General features: G+C 31.6%; 1 protein-coding gene across 1 annotated transcript in view; it reads right to left on the bottom strand.

Moving 5' to 3' along the window:
* Positions 1 to 22,694, bottom strand: part of LOC114329209 ((E3-independent) E2 ubiquitin-conjugating enzyme) — a 53,033-nt gene extending 30,339 nt beyond the window's left edge. The window contains exons 1-7 of the mRNA XM_050641631.1: positions 22,397 to 22,694; positions 15,502 to 15,747; positions 15,247 to 15,390; positions 9,535 to 9,722; positions 7,752 to 7,928; positions 7,454 to 7,667; positions 4,930 to 5,133 (exon numbers count right to left, since the gene is read on the bottom strand). Of these exons, the coding sequence (XP_050497588.1) occupies positions 4,930 to 5,133; positions 7,454 to 7,667; positions 7,752 to 7,928; positions 9,535 to 9,722; positions 15,247 to 15,390; positions 15,502 to 15,747; positions 22,397 to 22,588 (1,365 nt within the window). The 5' untranslated portion in view covers positions 22,589 to 22,694. The remainder of the gene's footprint in view (positions 1 to 4,929; positions 5,134 to 7,453; positions 7,668 to 7,751; positions 7,929 to 9,534; positions 9,723 to 15,246; positions 15,391 to 15,501; positions 15,748 to 22,396) is intronic.
* Between the last annotated feature and the right edge of the window lie 316 nt (positions 22,695 to 23,010).

Here is a 23,010-nt window from a genome sequence, read left to right as displayed (position 1 = left end):
GAGGTAGACCAAGAAAAAGACTGCCAGAAAGTTTCAGGAATATAATAGTATCGATGGAAATTACACACTGGAAAGAGAAGGCGAAAAACAGGATATTTTGGAGATAGGTGGAGAACCATAGTTCAGCAAACTTTTACATACCTAGACATCAAATAAAATTATATATAATTTATTAGTATAAACTGTATTATGTAAAATTGTAAATACAAGGCCTGTAGAGCATAATAAATAAAATAATAAATAACGCAAGACAACTGTTTATTATCTTTATTTTTATGGAGTGAATAATTTTATTTTTATTAAAGTCAATCCTTCTGACAAATAACTCAAGTCAAGTCAAACTGGTCAATGGTTACAGATTTGAAAATTCTTTTTGAATGTTTGTGAAATTAGTTTCAAAGAGTTTGAAAAATAATTTATTTAGTAGATTACTATTTTTCCAGATAGAAATGTACCTAATTAAGTTGCCCTTCAAGCCCATATAAAAATAATTTGATATGGGAGTAAAAACTTCAAGTCAAAATATAGTTCAAGTCTGTAATTTCCATCATTAAACAAGCTTTGGCAACACTCACAACAAAATTCGCTAGAAAACAGCTCAAACGTCTGTGTTGTACCACGATACACGCATTTATGATATGCCGCCGAAGTCGTAAAACCGCTTGGGCGACATATGGTTTCTAGGATGGGTCGCGCGAACGCCGCTGCAACGAAAATTTTAAGAGCGCCTGGTGTGTGTCACTGCATCAAAGTATAGTAAGGGATGCGTCGCTTTCGACATCTCAGCGGGGGTTCAGTCGACGTAAGCCGCCCCGTCTGTGTTAGCGCTAAAGATGTGCATTTGTGCTTTGTGGATTTTAGAAAAGCATTTGACAATGTAAATCATGAACAATTAATAGCTATTCTGCGAAATATAGGTATTGACGACAAGAATATTCGGATTATGGCAAACCTATACTGGGGTCATACAGCAAGAGCAAAAATTGGCAATAAACTTATCTCCACTCCTATTCAATATTTATTCCGAGGAAATATTTAAAATATGTATGGAAAATGCAAATGAAGGCATAAAAATAAATGGTGAGTTAACAAACAATATAAGATAAATTATAACAGGCAATGGATAGGGTTAATTTAGTTACTGAGGAATACGGCCTGGGGCTCTATTCTCAAGTTCACTTGACATAACTTTCATTCGACGTATCGACGGCGGAAAAGCAGGAACTCGTAAGTGGCAAGATGATGATTTTACAGGAGACCAAGAAAACCTAATTATTTTTCATTTAGGGCATATCTTATTATGTTTAGTAGTACCGTTTTCTGTTATTTAAAGCCTTCCGGAAATTTTCCCAGCTTTACATTTGTCGATACACTTATTCAAAACGAAAACCGAAGTAACTCATTTTATACAAATTTTTCAGTTACGAGGTCCTGCCTTGCCGCCGTCGATATCTCGATTTTCGGCGCTTGCAATCGATATTGCTATTTTCGAAATTCCTTGATCGACATATTATGTCGAATGATAAGCATCGAGTGGTGGTGACCCACTCGACATTTTCTCGACATCGAAATATTGCGCGTGACATCTTCATGTCATCGAACATAAACAATAATAATTAACAGCTGTATTTAAGGTTGACGTAAAACGGAATTGTTTATTTTTTTGCTTTTTGAAGGATTTTGTAATAAATATGGCCAATTTTGATGAATTAGCTAGGTATGTTAGCGGCGATCGAAGTGGAAGAAGAGGCAGAAATTGCCGTTGATCAACCTCCACGTCAGTTTTATCATAGACTAAAAATTAAAGGAATAACGCAGAAAATACAAAAATCGCTGATATAAATTAATTAATCTATGAAATGTCAATAGAGTCAAAATTTTATAAATGTCATTAGTGTCAAAATTTTATAACAGTGGAGTAAACTTGCCTGAGGTTGGACCAATTACAAACAAGCTTTACGGCGCGGGAAATTTGAATTACTCCTCTTGGTTTAAAAACAGACTATAAATGCTTTCGATTTAAGCGATTTAAGCCAAAATACATATTCCTGTAGGTTTATATTGTACTTTTAGGTTTTAATTGCATTAAGATTCTTCGTCAGCTGCAGATATCGAGTTAATACTGGCTGCAATCTATATACATACATATGTAAGCCAATCATCTGTATCACGAAGTATTTTCATAAACATAAATAAAATTTTCGTCATTAAGCAATTTTATCAGTTGTTAAAAAAAAGGAATCTACGACGTTCATGCCATCAATCGAGATGTGAAAAATATTGTCGAGAGGCGCTTGAGAATACAATTTTCGAACGATAGAGCACTTGCGTGCGACATTTTTGTTCGACATTTGCCACGTTCGATATATCTCGAACTCGAATGAGCCTGACTGAAGACCCCTGAGCCTCCACTTCAAGAAGACAAAATTGCTGATTTCCCTAAATTCCCTAAAATTCTCTGAATTCCCCTACAATTACGTCTAGTTAAATGATACATTTTTCCGATCTTACTATATGGTGTGGAAGCCTGGACGCTGACAGAGAAGCTCATGAAAAAACGTGGGTGTACCGACGCATTTTGTATATCCTGAACGGAACGTATCACCAACATAGAGGTAATCCACAGAATCGGAAAAGAGAAAGAAATCGTGAGCACAATTAAACAAAGAAAACTTGAATATCTACATATTGAGACACGATAAGTACCGTCTACTGCAACTGATTATCCCGGGGAAAATAGAAAGTACCGAGTGCCTGGCAGGATAAGACACTCGTGGCTCCAAAATCTGCGGAAATGGTTCGGGCTCACATCGGTCGAACTATTGAGACGTGCCATAAGCAAGATCAGAATTGCCATGTTAATAGCCAACGTTCGCAATGGAGAGGACACTTCAAGAAGACGAGGTTTTTAGGTATCGTGATGAACGTCGGATGCAGCCATGCTTGAAGTACAGTATAATACGAGTAGAGTCCTTTTCATGAGCATTTTTCAGTGCGTCACAAACATAGAAAAAAAGGTAAGTCCGTGATAATACACATTTATGACATTTATTCTAACATGAAATTTTAGTTAAATCTGACAGTTGTCACATTTTATTTGCAATTGGCCATAAAAACAAATCAATTGTGTTTATTGCATTTATAAAATGGTATTGTCCTTTTCATGAGCATTTTTCAGTGCGTAACAAATGATAGGAAAAAGGGTAAGTCCGTGATAATACACATTTATGACATTTATTCTAACATGACATTTTAGTTAAATCTGACAGTTGCCACATTTTATTTTCAATTTGGAATAAAAACAAATCAAATGTGTTTCTTGCATTTATAAAATGGTATTTTCTTTGATTTGTATATAAATTATACAGATTATATTTGTAATATTATTATCTAATTAAAAAAAAATATTTTTTTATTATGGCCCATCTATCGACAACTAGAATAACTAGAATAAATGTTGTAAATGTCTGTAATCGCGGACGTGCCTTTTTTTCTATCACATACAATTTAATACGTTAGAAAGAAATCGAAAAACTGTGAGGCACTGAAAGATGATCATGAGAAAAAGAATAAATTACTTTTAATGGGAAATAAGCCACAATTTTACCAAAAAATTATTTTATTAACGTTTCGAAGCCCAAATCTGGGTTTCGTTGTCAAAATACAAAATACTACTAAAATAAACAAAAATGTTGTTGCTAAGTAAAAAAATTCTTCTAATAATTTATTTAATCTGACTCATTTATATTGGCGTAGAAGACTTTAAAATGATATCGCCAATATTTATGAGATGCGTTCCTGGGACGACTTTACTAAAAGATAGTTCATTCGATTACATGAAATCAATATTTTAGTAAAGTCGTCCTAGGAACGCAACTCATAAATATTGGCGATATCATTTTAAAGTCTTCTACTTCAAAATGTATAATATACGTCTGAATTGCCAATATAAATGAGTCAGATTAAATAAATTATTAGAAGAATTTTTTTACTTAGCAACAACATTTTTGTTTATTTTAGTAGTATTTTGTATTTTGACAACGAAACCCGATTTATGCTTCGAAAAGTTAATAAAATAATTTTTTGGTAAAATTGTGGCTTATTTCCCATTAAAAGTAATTTATTATAAAAATGCCACAAGAAAATAGCTTCAGAACAACATTATAAAATGGTATTTTCTTTTATTTGTATAGTCTTATAAATTGTACTGATTATATTCGTAGATATATTATAAAATTCGTAAATAATTTTTTCTTCGATTATAGCGCCATCTATCGACAATTATAGTTGATTTTTTAACCAAGAAGAGTAAACTAAAAAGACAGATTCACACCCAAGAAAGTTACTAGAAAAGTCACCAAATTCATCTTCTATTTTCGTTGATCATATCAGCTTTCGATGATAATCCATTCATATTATATTATACTAACACATCGCTAAAGAGTTCTAAAAACACCTGTTTTTATATAAAAGTAGACTACAAACCTAAAAATTAAAGGAATAATGCAGAAAACACAAAAAATCGCCGATATACTTAATTAACCTATAAAATGACAGAAGTGCCAAAATTTTATAAATGTCATTAGTGTCAAAATTTAATAACAGTGGAGTAAACTTGCCTGCGGTTGAACCAATTAGAAACAAGCATTACGGCGCGGTAAATTTGAATCACTCCTCTTAGTTAAAAAACAAACAATAGAATAACTAGAATAAATGTTATAAATGTCTGTAATCACAGACGTGCCTTTTTTTTGTCACATATAATTTAATGCGTTAGAAAGAAATCGAAAAACTGTGACGCACTGAAAAATGCTCACGAAAAGGACTTTACTGTATAATACTGTAGTTATGGATTTATCGTTAATAAGTTTTATAAGATAAGATACGACAAGAGATAATATATTTTTTTATAAGATAAGAATTACTTACACTGGCAGTTCTTTCCAAATAATTGACGCTTTGGACAACACCGTACTTATCACTTTCTATCTTACTATCATTTATGACCCATTCCCCCGGGAAAAATTCATGATCATCCAAGGAAATAGAGTAATAAAGATGAGTAGAAGGTATATCCTTTTCTTCGGTACCATCTTGCCACACTACACTTACTTTTGATTCTACACATATCACCTAAAATAATCAAATTGTAATAATTATCATGTAAAAAAATATTTAAAAATAATTTTTATTTTATTATGTATTGATAATTTTATTTTGGATTTTTTCAAAAAAAACTTATCCAGCTCGTTAAGATATGTGTAAATTGATGTAGATCCAGAGTACGGATAGGTAACAAACTTTCAGAATCGTTTGAAATGAGCAGTGGCCTAAAACACGGAGACGCGCTCAGAGCAAGGAGAGGTGCTCACCTCTCCTTTTTAATATAATCCTGGTAGACCAGGGCGCATCTGTAAAAATATTAGTACATTTGGACGTTGAGAGGCGACTCAAATTTTTTTGCAGAAATTGCTTGAAAATAACTCAAATAATAATATTTGAGTTATCATCCCTCTCAAAATGGTCCGGAACATTATTTAAATAATCAAAATGTCAAAAAATTAAGGAAAAATTCGATTTTTCTCTTCGTTTTTTGATTATAACTTTAAAAGTATTCATTTCCGAGAAAAGTTGTACTGACATAAAAGTTGCATAATTAAATTTCCTACAATATAGAACAGGTTAAAAATTTTAAAAATAGTCACCCTTGTTGCAAAATAGCAATACTTGCGAAAAAACAATACAAAAACAAGTATCGCATTTTACGTTTTTCAACCATTATTGCTACACTTATTACCTTCATATTTCACCCAGAAAAACCTTATGATACAGTATAACAATACTGTAAATTTCATAAGATCGGTTCAATAGATTTTGCAAAATAAATTTTGCAATCCAGCTTTCGCAAAAAAAATTCTTTTTTCAAAATGTTACAGGACTGAAAATAAAGCAGATAGCAAGTTGAAATTTTTTTTGCGTCTAGAAGTGTACTGTACCTTTCATTTGCAATTTGCAAAATTAAAATCGATTAACTACCACGGCGTCAGGAATTTTTTTAAATAAACATTAATTATTGGTGCTACGCGCAGGACAGCGGATAGTTTGCTCTGATTGGGACTTCCAATGACCTTTGATAATGATTGATACATTTTAATTTTTATTACATTTCGATATAAATAAATAAATTTGTTTATTGCAAAATAAAAACACATACTCTATCCTTTGAAATAACACTTTTTTTAGCAAAAACTTTCTTTGTTCATATATTTTAACTTAGAGAATAAAAGTTTATTATTTTTAAACATATGCAATTGTTTAAACAATATTTCACAAACAATAATAAAATTAGTTTGATTTTTGTGGAATCAAAATATTAAAATACAACAAAATATAGAGTAAGAAAATAATATATTAGATGAAGATTGGACGAAATTTTGGTGGAAATCAACTTGTGTGAATCGAACACCGCTGTCCTGCGCGTAGCACCAAAAACTAATGTTTATTTAAAAAATTTCCTGACGCCGTGGTAATTAATCGATTTTAATTTTGCAAATTGCAAATGAAAGGTACAGTACACTTCTATAAGCAAAAAAAATTCAACTTGCTATCTGCTTTATTTTCAGTCCTGCAACATTTAAAAAAAAATGAATTTTTTTTTGTGAAAGCTGGATTGCAAAATCTATTATAAACCGTTCTTAATGAAATTTACAGTGTTGTTTTACTATATCATAAAGTTTTCTGGGTAAAATATGAAGGTCCTAAGTGTAGCATAAATGGCTGAAAAACGTAAAATGCGAATACTTGTTTTTGTATGTTTTTTTTTCGCAATTATTGCTACTTTGGAACAAGGGTGACTACTTTTTAACATTTTAACTAATTGTATATTGTAGGAAATTTAATAACGCAACTTTTATATCAGTACAACCTTTCTCAGAAATGAATAGTTTTAAAGTTATAATCAAAAAACCAATAAAAAATCGAATTTTTCCTTCATGTTTTGACATTTTGATTATTTAAACAATGTTCCGGACCATTCTGAGTGGGAGGATATCTCAAATATTATTATATGAGCTATTTTCAAGCAATTTCTGCAAAAAAATTTGAGTCACCTATCAACGTCCATCTCAAAACAGATGCGCCCTGGACTATGGAGAAAGTAGTAAGAACAGAACAAATTAAAACAGAACTACTGAGGGTAAATGGGCCAAAATTACTACTACCATACGCGGATGACATTGATATTGTGGGAAACAAAGTCACCAATCTGAAGGAGACTTTCAATAAATTACACTTAGAGGCAAAAAAAACTTGTCTACGGGTATCAAGAGAAAACCAAATATATGTCCATTGACGATATAGAATAGGGCGAAATGTTACAATAGACCCATATAACTTCCAAAGAGTAAACAATCTTCAAACAAACTTCCAAAGAACATCGGCATCAGACGCTTACCTCAACAGCTAAACTATTTCCAGGTACTAAATCTCTTGGTTTTGGGGGATAATGTTTCTTCTTAGGTTTAGAATTGTGACTAATCTGTGACACGTCGGCATCCTCGGATTCTTCAGACTCTTCGGTCCACCATTCTTCTTCATCATTGTTAGTAATTACGTCTTCGCTTTGAGAATACACTAATGCAGAGCGGCTAAGTTTTGATAATCTAGAGCTGAAAGAATATTAAATACAAATTAAAAATGATTGTTTGGACTTATATGTAAATACAGTAACGTATCTACGAAATTATTCTCACATTTTTGAATTACAGCTAACAATGTGCCTCACTTTGGGTAGTTCAGGTCTATAAACTAATGACAACTTTTTTGTCCAGTCTTTTTTCTTTAGAAGAATATCACTACTGGAAAGTTTCAATAATCTACGGTCTGTCAATTCCAGAAATGTATCACTGGCACGCTCCAGAACCTTTAAGCTGCAAAAATATTTATCTTTGAATATAAAAAAAGGTAATTGCCAAAAAATCAACGTATGTATTATTGTGTTTCAATTTATCAATAAAAAAAGATAGAATAAAATTTTTTATTTTTTTATATAACGCGGGCACATAAATTTGATACACCCTGTATATTGATTTGTAAATATTTATTAGAAGTTAGCTTTCACATAGTAGGTTTCTCCTTGATGAGCTTTTCCCTGAAGACTTAAAGACATTTGTAAATAAAAGTGAAGTGAAAGTTATTTAGGATTTAGGATTTAGGATTTAGCCGAAACAGCTGTAGTCACTTAGTTATAATAAATTTTGTGGAGGTATAGAAAACAAACGTTTTCAGTGTTTTATTGTTAGATTATTTAGGATTATTATTTTAAACCGATTGTTTATTACGGGAAAGGTAGAAGCCATAGGTAATTAGTTCTTAGAAAATTAAGGTAAAGAAAGTTTGGAATTTTAATCTCTTTTTGTTTAACCCCGAGTAAATTTTGTAGAACTTCCCGAAAGTAATTATTATGATGGTAGGAATATTTGGTTTTTTCCTTAAAGTTTGGAACACCCTGTGGAATATTCTAGCATATATAAAATATTGAAATTAAAACTCAATTAAAACTTTATTAACATTTTTTTTACAACAACTAGCGATGCTTTTCATCCATAAATGATCATTTTCTGCTTAGAATAAACAATGAAAGATTAACAATTTAATGGATGTCAAATTGTTAACAGTCAAAAAGTGTCTGGTTTGTTGTGAAAATTAGTAGATTTAATATTTAAAGTTTCAATTAAGTCCGTAATTTTTTTGTTGTTTGGTGAAAATGGAACGAGCTACAAGGAATTTGACCCGCGGTGAGTGTGTTCAAGCAGTGATCTTACATAGCGAACTACCATGCTATCGGCGCCTTATATTGGTAACAATTTTTTTCTAATGCACGATAACGCAAGATCTCACGTTCACGAACTGTAACCGAATATTTATAACAGGTAAATCTTCCGACTTTGAATTGGACATCGCACAGTCCAGATCTTAATCGGATCAAACATTTGTGGGATATAATTGGCAGAAGAACCTTATAAGAAGTGTTCCCAACTTTAAGAAAAAAACACAGTATGGTTGTTACACCCGGTATAAAATGACATTTACCTGTCTAGCACCAATATTATAACATCGATTTTCTTAAATAATAAGGCTAGAACATACTAAAAAATCACTCAAATCGGACAACAGGTTTAGAAAATTCGAGGTATCTAACGTGTACAATTCAGCGAGTGAGTCGATTTTTTTGCTCTCAAGTGTAGATGTTAAGTAAATGAAAAGTCACGATTTAGCGAAATTTTTTTTATTGTGGAAAGTAAATAAAAAAACCACAAGGGCAATGTTTTTGGACAAGTAGGTCAATTGACATGGGAAGGGACCGTTCAAGTATTACGTAACGCAGGTTGGGGGGGGGGGGGGGTCAAAAATCTTCAAAAATTGCGTGACACAATAGTTAAACTCCCATACGAGTGCGTTACATAGGGGGGGGGGGGGGTTAAGAAAGAAGAAAAGAGAGAGATTTAATTCTCGCCTATTTTTTTATGTACTCACTTTTTGATATCAGCCCGACCTATTTCTGACAAATGCGAATATCCATGCGTGTTGTTGTACCAAGCAATCTCAATTAAGACATCTTCAACACTTTGTACTGTAAATCTTTGTCTGCTTTGAATATTTCTTTTCATCGTTTTCGACTTCTTTATCCAATTTGCTTGTTCAAAATTATTTGGTACACATATCTACGAAAATTATATACATATAAATATTTTATATCAATAACTCATTTCACATTTCAAATAAATCATAAATCACTATCCCTGGGTTTAAACTAGGAGGAGTAAGCTCAAAAGACATATTCACACCCAATAATGTCACTAAAAAAATCACTATCACCAATAAGGCCTAATATAAGACATAGAAAAGAGCCGTTTGAGAAATACAGATTTAATTCTTATTGGACAAACAGATACTGGGAGGTATTTGCTACTTAATCTAAAGGAAAGTTAGATAGATAGGACGTATGAAAGGTAGTAATAAATTATTTCTTGAGGTAGTATTACCACTATAACTTCCATCTTAACTCACTTAATATACTTTAGGCCAGGGGTCACCAATTAGTTTTTCTGAGGGTCCGTTTCGAAAACCTATGACACTTCCGGGGTCCGGATTTATGCTGCCTGTGTCTGGTTGTTGATTCGGTTTCTTTGTGGATTCTTGTTAAAAAATATCCCCTATAAACAAATCAGAAGGGTGCCGGGCGAAATTTTTGGGCAGAAATTATTAAATATATTTTTTAAAAAATTCAAAACATCACCTTTTTTGCCCGCGAAAATATGTTTTTAGCATTTTTGGGTCATCTTAAATAAAAAAGATCTGTCATTTTATTAAAACTTAAGAGTTTTTAAGCATCGCAAATGCATATTTTCTCATTTTTCAGATTTTAAATCGCTTATAACTCGAAAACTATCAACTTTTCAGAAATATGACAAGAGTCCTTGTTGTTTATAATTACCCAAGAAAAATAAAAAATACATTTTTCGAGACAAAAAAGTAATTTTGAATTTGCCTAAAAAATTGTTTCACCCGGCACCCTTCTGATTTGTTTAAAGGGGACATTTTTGAACAGGAATCCGCAAAGAAATCGAGTCAGAAACATTTTTCATACGAAAGTGGCCTAACACATGAACTAATATGGAAAGGAAAACTAATAATATCTGATTGTTTTTTGGTTACTGTATAGGGGAGAGTTGGACAAAACGGGATAACATTCTTGTTTATTTTTATTACGGAAACAATGTTAAAGAAATTATATTATTATTTTTTGTATGTATAACATTTATTGAAGCACACAAAAAACATATTTTTAGCTATTTTTAATGACTGGAAAATAGTAAAAAAATATTTATTAAAGTCCTTCACATCCCGTTTTAGCATACTACGGTTGGATAAAACGGGATAGGTTCACAATATTTAATTTATAACATCACATAATTTAATTTATTTAATTACATAAAATTATCTAAAAAGTATTTAAGTAGATATAAGACTGCAAAGCAAAATTTACCTTTGAAAAATCAATATCTTCAGTAGTCAGAAACTTAAAAATAGGCCTTTTTTATGTTTTATTGCAAAATGGGAAATAAGACCTTTTATTTAGGACTAGGTACGTATATCAGAACAAAAGTCACATAAAAATATGTTGTTCTTTTCTGCAGTATGAGAACACGCTTTATCGCTATTTATAAAATGAATAGGCCAACAAATAAATAGGTGGATAAAACGGGACATAAAAAACTGTATTCCATTTTATCCAACTTATAAGTGTCACATTTTGTCCAACTCAGACATTTTTCAAAACAAAAATGGCTCTCCTGCCTAAACGTGAAAGTAAAATTAGATATACTACACATGAGAATATTCGTTAATGAGTGCTTAATTAAATGTAATAGTCACCGGAATTATATGTTTAGATATGTAGGCAATATAATGTAGAAATAAGCGCACTTAAAAGTACAAAGTACCAAAAAAATAGAGTCAAACAATTCTAAACACAACAACTTTTCATCAAATAATGACATCGAGGTAAAACGAACTGAGAATGTTAAAATGACGACTGAGAACAAGTTTTCGTCGTTGTCCGATTGATAGCAGCACTAGTTGGGTCTCTAGGCTAGGTATCCCGTTTTATCCGACTATCCCGTTTTATCCAACTCTCCCCTGCTACAATAAATAAAATATAAATTCATTGTGTATTGTTTTGATGTTATTATCAGTATATTTTGAAAACAGCAGTATTGTAAATTGTTACTGAGAATATTTTAAAAATTAGGAATTTATATTTTGAATGCTAATGAAGTTTCTAGACATCTTCAATTTTGTAGAAAGGAAACGGAGGAATTTAAAATAAGTAATCATAGTACAAAATGCTAATTAACATGTTATCTTTTCTACATTAGTTTCAATGCAAGGTGTTTGTTGCAAACTTATTAAATCTGAAAATTATTTTAATTAAATGCACATCTGAAAAGTACTCCTACTTAACATATAGTACAGAGGAAATGAATATAAAAAATGCACATGACAATTTTATATTTCAGCTTACTTAATTTCAAAATTATTGATTAGTTAGTATAACAATAAGATGGAAAACTCTTTACAAAATTAAATTATCAGAGAGAAAAATGACATTTTTTTATGTACAACCTGTCTGAAGTTTGGAGTGAATTTAGTACAACTGAGTCTCATTAGGGAGTTGAGATATTCATCTGTTAAGTGAGATCTCTACCGATTTTTAATAAAGTTCATTCTTGATAAATCGGCTTCGCACACATAAGTTGAGCCAAACATAGTAAGTACACAATTTCATGGCCAAACATTTTCAAAATTGCCAAACACTAGGCATATTCTGAATTTATTGACGGTCCGCACAAAACTAGCTTACGGTCCAGATGCGGACCGCGGTCCGCTAATTGGTGACCCTTGCTTTAGGCTATCACGTACAGGTAAACTGCCCTGAATATATTTAGATACTTTGAAGTTTTAACCCAAACACTCACACTATCTTCTTCTTGATGTGCCTATCCGTGGGCACATCATTGTGCCTATTTTTCTTGCTAATGATTATAAGCTTTGTCTTCTTTACGTTTATATTGAGTCCATATTGTTGACTGTAATACGTGATTTTCTTCATGAGGACTTGTAGGTCTTCTAGGTTGTCCGCAAATACTAAGGTGTCATCTGCATACCTGATGTTATTTAGCCGGTACTCGTTTAGTAGAATACCTTTTTCAGTTTCGTGCAAAGCGTCAATAAATATTCTTTCAAAGTAAAGATTGTAGGGGGGACAAAATGCAGCCTTGCCTCACTCCAAGCATGATTTTCACATATTCGGTGTGTTCACAGTCAACTCTGAGATTTGCGGTGTGATTCCAGTAAAGGTTTCTAATTATTTTCAGATCTTGGTTGTATATTCCTGCTTCTTTTAGTATTTGCATAATCTTGGCGGGCTGTACTCGATCAAACGCTTTCTCGTAAGCAACCAGACATGCGTATATCGCTGGTACATGTGATTAATGTGATTCCTAATACATTTCCAGTGAAAATAATAACTTTTTGATAAGTGTTGGCGATACAATTCTTTTTTATATGAGTGTCCGCGAAGATTATAACTCATGAAATATTTATAATGAAAAGATGTAGTTCATATTAGATGCCGACGAAAACAATTATTTCCCTTTCTGTTTCTGTTTCGGACGACGAAAACAATTATTTCTGAGAACTTTTAAGTAATTATAATTTTCGTGGACCCACAGACAGAAATGATGTTTTTTGCTGATACTCCTTATAAATTAAATTTTTTCGCTAACACTTTATTAGGGATTATAATTTTCATAATCATATAATCGAAAATAATATTTTTCGCGGCGTTCATTGAAAGTTCTACTCTTAACGGCATTTTTCGGAATTATACTTTTCGTAGGCGGCGGCGATATGTCGTATGCGTATACTCCCAGTATATTTATCGAAATTTATTATTTCTTCAAAAAATATGATCACCTCCAGTTCGTTAAATCAATAAGACCAGGCAAAGCTGTTGTCGGTGCACCCACTGTAAACGATATTAAGGGGGGGATGGTTTGAAATCAGCATATCAAGCACATTTTTGTGAATTTTTTTCGAAGCTATGGTAGAATTATTTTATTTTTAAATTAAATACACACAGTGCTGTTTTTGTAACAATATAGGTTCCGATGGGCCTGGTGAGTGTTCATAAGAGGGTCCGTATCCGGGAAAATTTTTTTAAATTTAGCCTCAATAAGGTCTTTTAAAGCTATTTGGGAGCAAAAATTCAGGAATTTGTCTATAATTTTGTTGTTTTTTCTTATTGTTTGTTCCAAGAGGTACGGGTACGGCGTACCGTCACAAAAACAGCACTGGCGTATAAAATACACATATTAAGTACAATTCAAAGAATATTTAAAAAAAAATTCAATCCAAAATATTAAAAATAAGCCATTGGTGACAAATTTTGACAGGCAGCTCAAAAAAAATGGATTTTGCGGTGGACATCAGAACGCGTCACTGGATCATACGAAACAAAAAATTCAAAAAGATTTGATTAGCCTATGAGTTTCACGAGGTAACAACGTCAAGTTTTTTTTTATTTTTAATGATTTTTTAATTTTTGGTATCACTTAGAAGTCAAAAATACGAAATTTTTGGTAAAAATTTTGTGAAAATCAACATATTTATTATTGTTGAACAAAAAATAAGCATAAAACGAAAAATATCTCGACGTTGTTACCTCATGAAATCGGTCAAGTAGATCAGTCAAGTAGTCAAAATGCGTTTAAAGTTTTGACAACTGCATCTTCATCTTCTTATTTGTCTGCCAGATCACAAAGTAATGCACATCGGAATGTGTTTTTTGAATCGCGGAGTAATCTACAAAAGAGAAGGCGAACAGTGGTTTAACGTTTCTCACTACGCTCAAGCGTGCTGGCGCGAAGCCGCGGCAAAGCGAGTCGAAGGTAGGGTAATTTTACTCCGATCAATCTGAAATTTTCAGAGAGTATTCTTGAAAGTATGCATTTTTATTTGAAATAATAAAAAAACCATATTTCAAACCATACCCCCCCCCTTAAAGCTTTAAAATACTCCAAGGATGGTATTTTTTTTAAGCTTCGTCACACCGAAGATTGGCAAAATCTTACCAGTACGGCTTAATATATGTAATGTTCTGCATATTAGTTCTGTCGCCCTTCCCCAACTACATACAAATAGACTTAAAATTAAAAAAGAAAAGTTTCAGCACCTCCAGCAATTAAAATTATCCATGGAACGTGATTATCACGATTTTTATGACAAGCTACCCCACCAATCGTAAAAAAATGTTAATTTACTACTTTTACTGAATTTTCTACTCACTTTTATATTAAAATAAACCTGTTTTTGTAAGAGTTATTATTAGTTTTATTGCTTTAAATAAAGACGTATCTCCAAATTATAGACAAATTTTACTAAGAAAAATACCTAACTCCTTTATTTTGTTTTTAATGACTTAATATAATTAAAATTCAAAGTGAATTCTCCCGCTCTACATTATTTTTGATAAAAACTTTATACTAGATTCATTTATTCTTTAATATTTGTCGTGTAATTAACATAAAATAGTTTTTAGAGTTTCCTGAAAAGTTTTACCGATAGGAGTTAAGCAGTTTGCGAACTAAGCCGACGATATATCCCTTTGTCCAATATACTTACCAGTTCTTGGCCAGGATAATATGCATCAAAAGATATCCTGTTTCTTTTTGACAGCCAGTAATCATCCATGTCATGATTAATACTAGTTAAAACTTCTACTACAGATCCACATTTCGATTGCATAGCTATCGCTTGTTCCACAGTCTGAAAGAAAATATCTGATATACTAAAAACTTTTAAACCCCACAGACAAAGCAATCTAAAGATCTTAATTTATAAATATTTAACCTTTTAAAAATCATTTAAAAAACTTACTTCAATTCTGCCAAATTTACTACCCAAACAAACAGCATCATCAACATCAAAAGGTCTCACACCATGCAATCTATCACTAGATACATGTTCAATAACTTTATCTGTACCAACAATCTGTACAGTAGCTACTTGTTTAGTTTCTTTGCAATATCCTCTTTGAGTTTCTTTTCCCTTTTCTAACCTTCGGACAATATCTCCAGGTATGATACTTCTGTTTACCAAACGAACTTTACTCTGCCTCCAGACCTAAAAAATTATTTGAATATTTTATTTGTAATGATTACAAAGCTGGATAGAGTACTTATACTAAACTACCTAGTAATACATAGTACTAAAACATATACCTTGTTTTTAAACTAGGAGGAGCAATTCAAATTAACCGCGTCGTAATGCTTTTTTGTAATTGGTCCAACTTCAGGCAAGTTTACTCCACTATTATGAAATTTTGACACTATTGAAATTTATGAAATTTTGATACTATGGGCATTTCATAGGTTAAAGTATATAGGTGATTTTTTGTTTTCTGCGTTATTCCTTTAATTTTTAATTATTTCTAGTCTACTTTTATATAAAAAACCAGTTGTTTTTAGAACTGTTCCGATGGTAGGTTACGGAATCGATTAAAAATAAGTGTAAACAATGAACAGTAATATATTTATTTATTTTGGGTAACAAGCGTGCTTCGTTTATTATCTCGTAAGGGTTTTTAGCGAGGGTGTGTCTGAATCGTTCGCCCGCTGTGAAGAGACTGCAGACCACAACACTCTATTCTGTCATGATTAGCGTTACCAGGTGTCCCGATTTGCGCGGGACGTCCCGATTTTAAGGGGTCTGGCGACGCTTACCGATTTGTACCTGATCGGGACACTAAATGTCCCGATTTTCACCCACGAAAACCAATTTCAGGAGGACTTACAGTGAATTTTATAACAATGCACTCCTAAATGTTATAAAAACAAGGCACTCCTAAAAGCGGCAAAATTGAATGAAAAATATAATTTTAATAAAAAAGAAATAATTTACTTAATCTACGATTTTTTTTTGTAATTTCGTCTGATTATTATTATTATGTAGGATTAAATACAGATTATAAAAACACCTTGTAGCCCAGTAAATGAACGGAAACGATAATACCGTGTAATTTTCAGGATAAACTCCGAATTGTATGAAAATTTGGACGGCTTGTACCATTGGTTGCTTTTACTCGAGGGATGGCAGTCACCCCTAGTAGGGGGTGAAAAACCGCGCGTTTAAAATAAGTCCGGAGATGGATAAATTGGCTAATTCTAAGGAATTTTAGTTCTATAGAATTTTAACTTGTTAATACTTTTCGAGTTATTTACGATTGAAAACGTTTATTTTTCGACAAAAAATCACGTCTTCAGGCGATTTTCACAAATAACTCAAAAATTAAGTATTTGATCGAAAAAAATATTCTTAGCAAAAATGTAGCATAATGTAAAAAAAAGAAAAAATTTGTGAAATCGTAAAGACTATAGACCCAGCCAAAGCAAAGTTGTGGCTCATGAAAAATACGTTGTTATTCGTCAAATTCCAAATCAAATGTTTCAACGTGAAATAACCAAGAAATAAAGCACTTTTCGGGAAAAACCAATTGAAACTTTTTTAATAAAGCTTTAGGTATTATGTTTATAAAAAAGTTTCTAGCATCAAAACTAAGCGAGTTATGCTCAAAATCAAGTTGACTTCTTTTTTTGGTAAAAAAAACTCGTGAAAATTTCTCCCTGCTTAGCACCCCAAATGAAATTAATCGTTACCGCTTTACAAACAATTTATTTTACTTATGTATTTTTTACATGATTGAAAAGGCCTGAACGAGTCAATAATCACGAGTGTATGCAAAATATGGACAGCCATATTTTAACCAATTTTTGTCTTACCGAAAAACAAAATGAATCTATCATATTTATAAAAGCAAAACCTACCTACTTTTTACTCCTTGAGATTTTTAGTATTCCTAATACTTTTATTTTCCAATATTTTATGAATTTTTTTTATTATAAAACCAATTTTGTTTAAAACTGAGCACCCCCAACCTGTAAAACTTACAGATCGTATAAACAATACACATAATATAAATGGTAAAGCGGTAACGATTAACTTTATTTACGGTGCTAAATAGTGGGAGATTTCCCGATTTTTTTTACCAAAAAAGGGGTCAACTTTATTTTGAGCGTAACTCTATTAGTTTTAATGCTAGAGGCTTTTATATTATAAAACAAAATTAAAGATTTTTTTAAACACTTTAAAAAATTTTAATAGGTTTTGCTCGAAAATTGCTTAATTTTTTGGTTATTTCAAGTTGAAAAATTCGATTTGGAATTTGACGAATAAGAACGTATTTTTGATGAGCTATAACTTTGCATTTACTGGTTTTATAGGCTTTCTGTCCTTAAATTACTCGAAAAGTATTGACTTAGATTAAAAATTGTATAGAAAAAAAGTTTTTTATAGTTAGTCAGTTGATCAATTTTGGGACTTACTTTAAACGAGCGTTTTTTACCCCCGAAAAGGGGTAACTGTAACTGCCACCACCCAAGTAAAAGCAACCAACGGTACAAGTTCAACTTTGAAGTAGACAGTAAGTAGAACCAACCCAAAACCAGATTTTCATGCAATTATGAGTTGACTGAAAATTACACTCCAAAACGGTCATTTACTGGGCTATTGTTGTTTACTTGTCCCGATCTACAACCCTAAATCCCGATTTGTTTTTGCTTATGTACCGATTAAAAACAAATCGGACCTGGCAACACTAGTCATGATGCTTGCGGTGTTACACTATAGCTAGAAAGGCAATAAATTACTAATATCTGCGTTTTAAAAGTTGAGAACCTTTCTGTATTTTAAGAAGTTGACATAAGGTCTGATAAGGTAATTAATTTATGGGGAATTCAGTTTGTTAAACTGAACACACCAAAAACATATTATTATGGTTAAGGATACATTTGGTTTCGTAAAACGTCTTAGCATCTGGTTTGTATATTAAATGTGAATTTATATGACCGTTTTGAGAAAAGTTATAGTAAGTTTTAAAAGATATATTGCATTTAAAGTTGGATATGCCAGAGGTCCATAATATAGTTATGCAGAATTACAAAATCTTCTGAGACTTGCATCTCTGGCAAACCGTAGATTGTCAGCAGACTTAATTTTTTTGTTTAAAGTTATATCCGAAATTGTTGGTTCAGAAGAACTGTTATCCCTGTTTAGATTTCGTGTGCCTTTAAGAGTTACAAGGAACAACGTTTTGTTTGCCCCTAATAGTCATATTAAGCAACTACGGATACCATGCTCCATTGCCACGGCTCATGAGATTGGGTAATTTTTATAATCTAGTTGTAACAGGAGTTTCTTTAGCGAAATTTCATAGACAGGTAGACAATCTACTATTTGATTGTTTTTTGTGGTTTTTTCTTTTCTGTTATTGCTCATGAATCAATATATACACTAAGCACCAAAATTAACGCACCACCTTAAAAATGGGACATTTTTGATGTCTTGTATTTCCTAAACCTGTTGTCCGATTTTAGTGATTTTTTTTTAATGTGTTATAGCTTTATTCTTCAAGAATATCGATGTAATAATATTGTTGCTAAACAGGTAAGTGTCATTGTATACCGGGTGTAACAATGATAGTGTGTTTTTTCCTCAAAGTTTGGAACACAATGTGGAATATTCTGGCGTATATAAAATATTGAAATTAAAACTCAACTGTAGCCTTATGCTTTCTTAACATTATGCTTTTGATTCATTAGCTTTTGTTGGATAATAAAAAAGTTAGGTATTTAACAACTAGCCATGTTCTTCATCAATACAGGGTGTTTCTAAATAAGTGCGACAAACTTTAAGGGGTAATTGTGCATAAAAAAGAATGACCATTTGCATTATAAACATATGTCCGCAAATGCTTTGTTTCCGAGATACGGGATGTTGAATTTTTTCTTACAAACTGACGATTTATTTAATGCTCTAAAACCGGATGAGATATGCAAATGAAATTTGGTAGGTGTTAAGAGGTAGTGATTGCGAATTTATTGGCATACAACTAAGAATTTTATATTCACCATTGGCGTGCATACGGGTCATATTACCCGGTCATATTACCCGTATGCACGCCAATGGTGAATAGAAAATTCTTAATTGTATGCCAAAAAATGCGCAATAACTACCTCTTAAAACCTATCAAATTTCATTTGCATATCGCAACCGGTTTTAGAGCAATAAATAAATCGTCAGTTTGTAAGAAAAAATTCAACATCCCGTATCTAGGAAACGAAGCATTTGCTGACATATGTTTATAAAGCAAACGGTCATTAATTTTTCATGCAGAATTACTCCTTAAAGTTTGTCGCACTTATTTAGAAACACCCTGTATTGATGAAGAACGTTGCTAGTTGTTAAAGTACCTAACTTTTTTATTATCCAACATAAGCTAATGAATCAAAAAGCATAATGTTAGGAAAGCATAAGGCTACAGTTGAGTTTTAATTTCAATATTTTATATACCCCAGAATATTCCACAGAGTGTTCCAAACTTTGAGGAAAAAACACACTATCATTGTTACACCCGGTATACAATGACACTTATCTGTTTAGCAGCAATATTATTACATCGGTATTCTTAAAGAATAAAGCTATAACATATTAAAAAAGTCACTAAAATCGGACAACAGGTTTAGGAAATACATAGCTCTAAAGTCGAATTGGGGTGTCATCATCTGGCAGTTTAAATTTTAAATTTTTTTGTGTTGTTGATAAACAGGTCAGATTTCCTTTTTTTATTGTAATAACTGATTTAAATTATTAATATGGTTTCTATACTCAATAAATATTAATTTTTTAGATATTTTACTTCACTTCATTTATTATGGACTTATGAACGAATAATAATTTTATATGTAGTTACGTGGCTAAAGGTTCTGAACCAAGGCCAGAATAATAAAAAAAAATGATTATGGGTTGGTACTTGCTAATTTGCTTATAACACCTTTTTAATTTTAGTTTTTAACTTTTATAATATATTAGTAGCTAATAAGTTAATAAAACAAGTTTTTTATATTCTTGTCTAACTCAACACATTATTTTGTTTATAAACAAGTAGATCACAGAAAATTTTTAAGGGGTGCTGTGAGCACCCCACGTGGCAATTGACGTCTTGCAAAGCCACGTGGCAGGTGCCAGGTTAAGTAGGTACATTTATTTAAGTAGGTTAAATATTTTATTATTCTACTTTTACTTTTATTTGTCTAATTTTTAAAACTTTTGACATTTGTAAATATCAAATATTTCTATATGTTCCAATTTAACTATTTTTGTATGTCCTATTTCAGTATTTTATGTATGATTGTACCTAAAAAAATAGTTTTACTGTTTAATAAATAAATAACTAAATAGCAAAAATAATTTATAATCGAACATTAGAGAGATTAAATTAAAACTATTTTAGAAAGGAAAGGCAATCTACAATTTTAGGATTCATATGCATTTAAGTTTATTTGATATACTATAGTTATTACGCATATGAATCCTAAAATTGTAGATCGTATTTCACAGTTTTAATTTAAGCTCTCTAATGTTCAATTACAAATTCTTTTTGATAAAATCGACATCACCGCGCTAAAAACTCTCATAAGGACTGCATTGTCTAAGTTCCTTATACTGTAAAGTCAAGGTGGGACGGACTATAGTAATAGACATAGTGGCAATAGGTTTGTTCTAGCAAACAGTCAAACTAGTCAGAAACCGTCAGCAAACAGTTGGTCAGTGAGAGAACATAATACAGTCACCAGTGTTATCCCCTCTACTCGTGCTGGTCCACTATTCACTGATGGTTTCAAACCGTTTGAAACTGATGCTAGAACAAACCTAATATGACTATGACTGGTACTGTTTTACCTAATAATACAAAAAGTGGTAGTCATATAAACAGACTCAATGGTCATAACATGCCCAAAATGTGGTTGAGTTTTGGAGTATCCCAAGGATTTAACCTTTGAGGGGAAGATGTTTGATATAATGTAAGCGTTCCATGACTGTGACATGACATGAAATTGATGGACTACACATCTGGCTGTCAGAAACAAGTGCAGACACCATTATAGAACTATGTATCTGATGATAAGTAAATAAAGATGTAAACATCCAATCTATCTTTTACTGTCCATTGAATGTATAGTTAAAACAAACCCTGCTTGAAATACCTAGTGTTGATATACACTAGCAAAGGGGGACTGATAGCTTAACGTACCCTCCGAAGCACAGTGAACAGGTCGTATCATTTTTAGAAATAAATATGTTATTGTTGGTGCCGAGATTCATACTCGGAACTTGGATTCAAAGCCAGTATCTTGCAGCTGAGCTATAGCTGTTCACAGCAATACTACTAGGGTCAAATGATTCAAGAAAAAATTATTATCAACCGACTTAAGGGATAATTATTAGCAGTTTCTATAAATGATATAAAAATAGCAACTGAAATTGGTATCACAGACCGACTCAATATCATAAGAATCGAAAAGTTGTTGTCTCTCATCTCTCTCATACAATTAAAATAAGCTTAAAGAATATTACAAATTATACATATTTATTATTCAAGAATCAATAAAGGCATTTAAACCAGCTAAATTGTCTGTAGGTTTCACAGAAAAACTGTTTGTTTTTAACTTATTTTTTGTGCTACCACATCAGAAACTGGTGTATCTAGCAAGGCCAAGTATTTAATACTTTTGTACTCTTCAAACTAAGAGTCCTATATCCAAGGAAAAGCTCTTAATATCAGCTTAATCATAGTTAGCTGGTTTCAATTAACTTTTAGAATGGCATCAATTAAAATGATGTCACAAAAATTAAAGTACCTAATCTTTGTACAAACCTGTTCTCTAGAGCTATTATTCCACAATACTCTAATTTGTCCCTTTTGCAGGGCATGGTATTCATCTACATCAGAACAGGCTTCATAACTATCAACAACAACTCCAAAAATTATTCTTTTATGCTTATCAAATCTATAAACAACATCATTTGTATAGAATTCTTTAACTTTTTCAATATTTGAATTGGACATTGTTTCATACAATACTGTTCTTTTTCTTGAGCAGAATAAAATTTTAATATATTTCTAATTGGTTTTATATATTTTTTATTACATTTCTTCAATAGCGCATGACAGGCCGCTGACATTTAGTATAAACGATAGAAAACTCATAAACAAAAAATGTAAAAAATCAGGAATGTTTTGATTCTACTTAGCATGTCGGTAACCGTTGGATGTTGGTGTTAAAATTATTTAGCTATCTGACTTCTAATTTAGGATATGATTCTTATTAAAAGTTAAATTGTTACTATAAATAGTAGAAAATTATAAAACACAATTTAGACAATTTAATTAAATGATTATTTATTTTGTAGAAATTTTAACGAGATCGTAATTCTAGACAGAATTAAATTTAGCACTTAGTATTTTTGACATCTCGTGTTAGAGGAACA

Source organism: Diabrotica virgifera, chromosome 1 (genome assembly GCF_917563875.1).
Source record: "Diabrotica virgifera virgifera chromosome 1, PGI_DIABVI_V3a".
Lineage (NCBI taxonomy): Eukaryota > Metazoa > Arthropoda > Insecta > Coleoptera > Chrysomelidae > Diabrotica > Diabrotica virgifera.
This window is presented reverse-complemented; position numbering and strand designations above follow the sequence as displayed.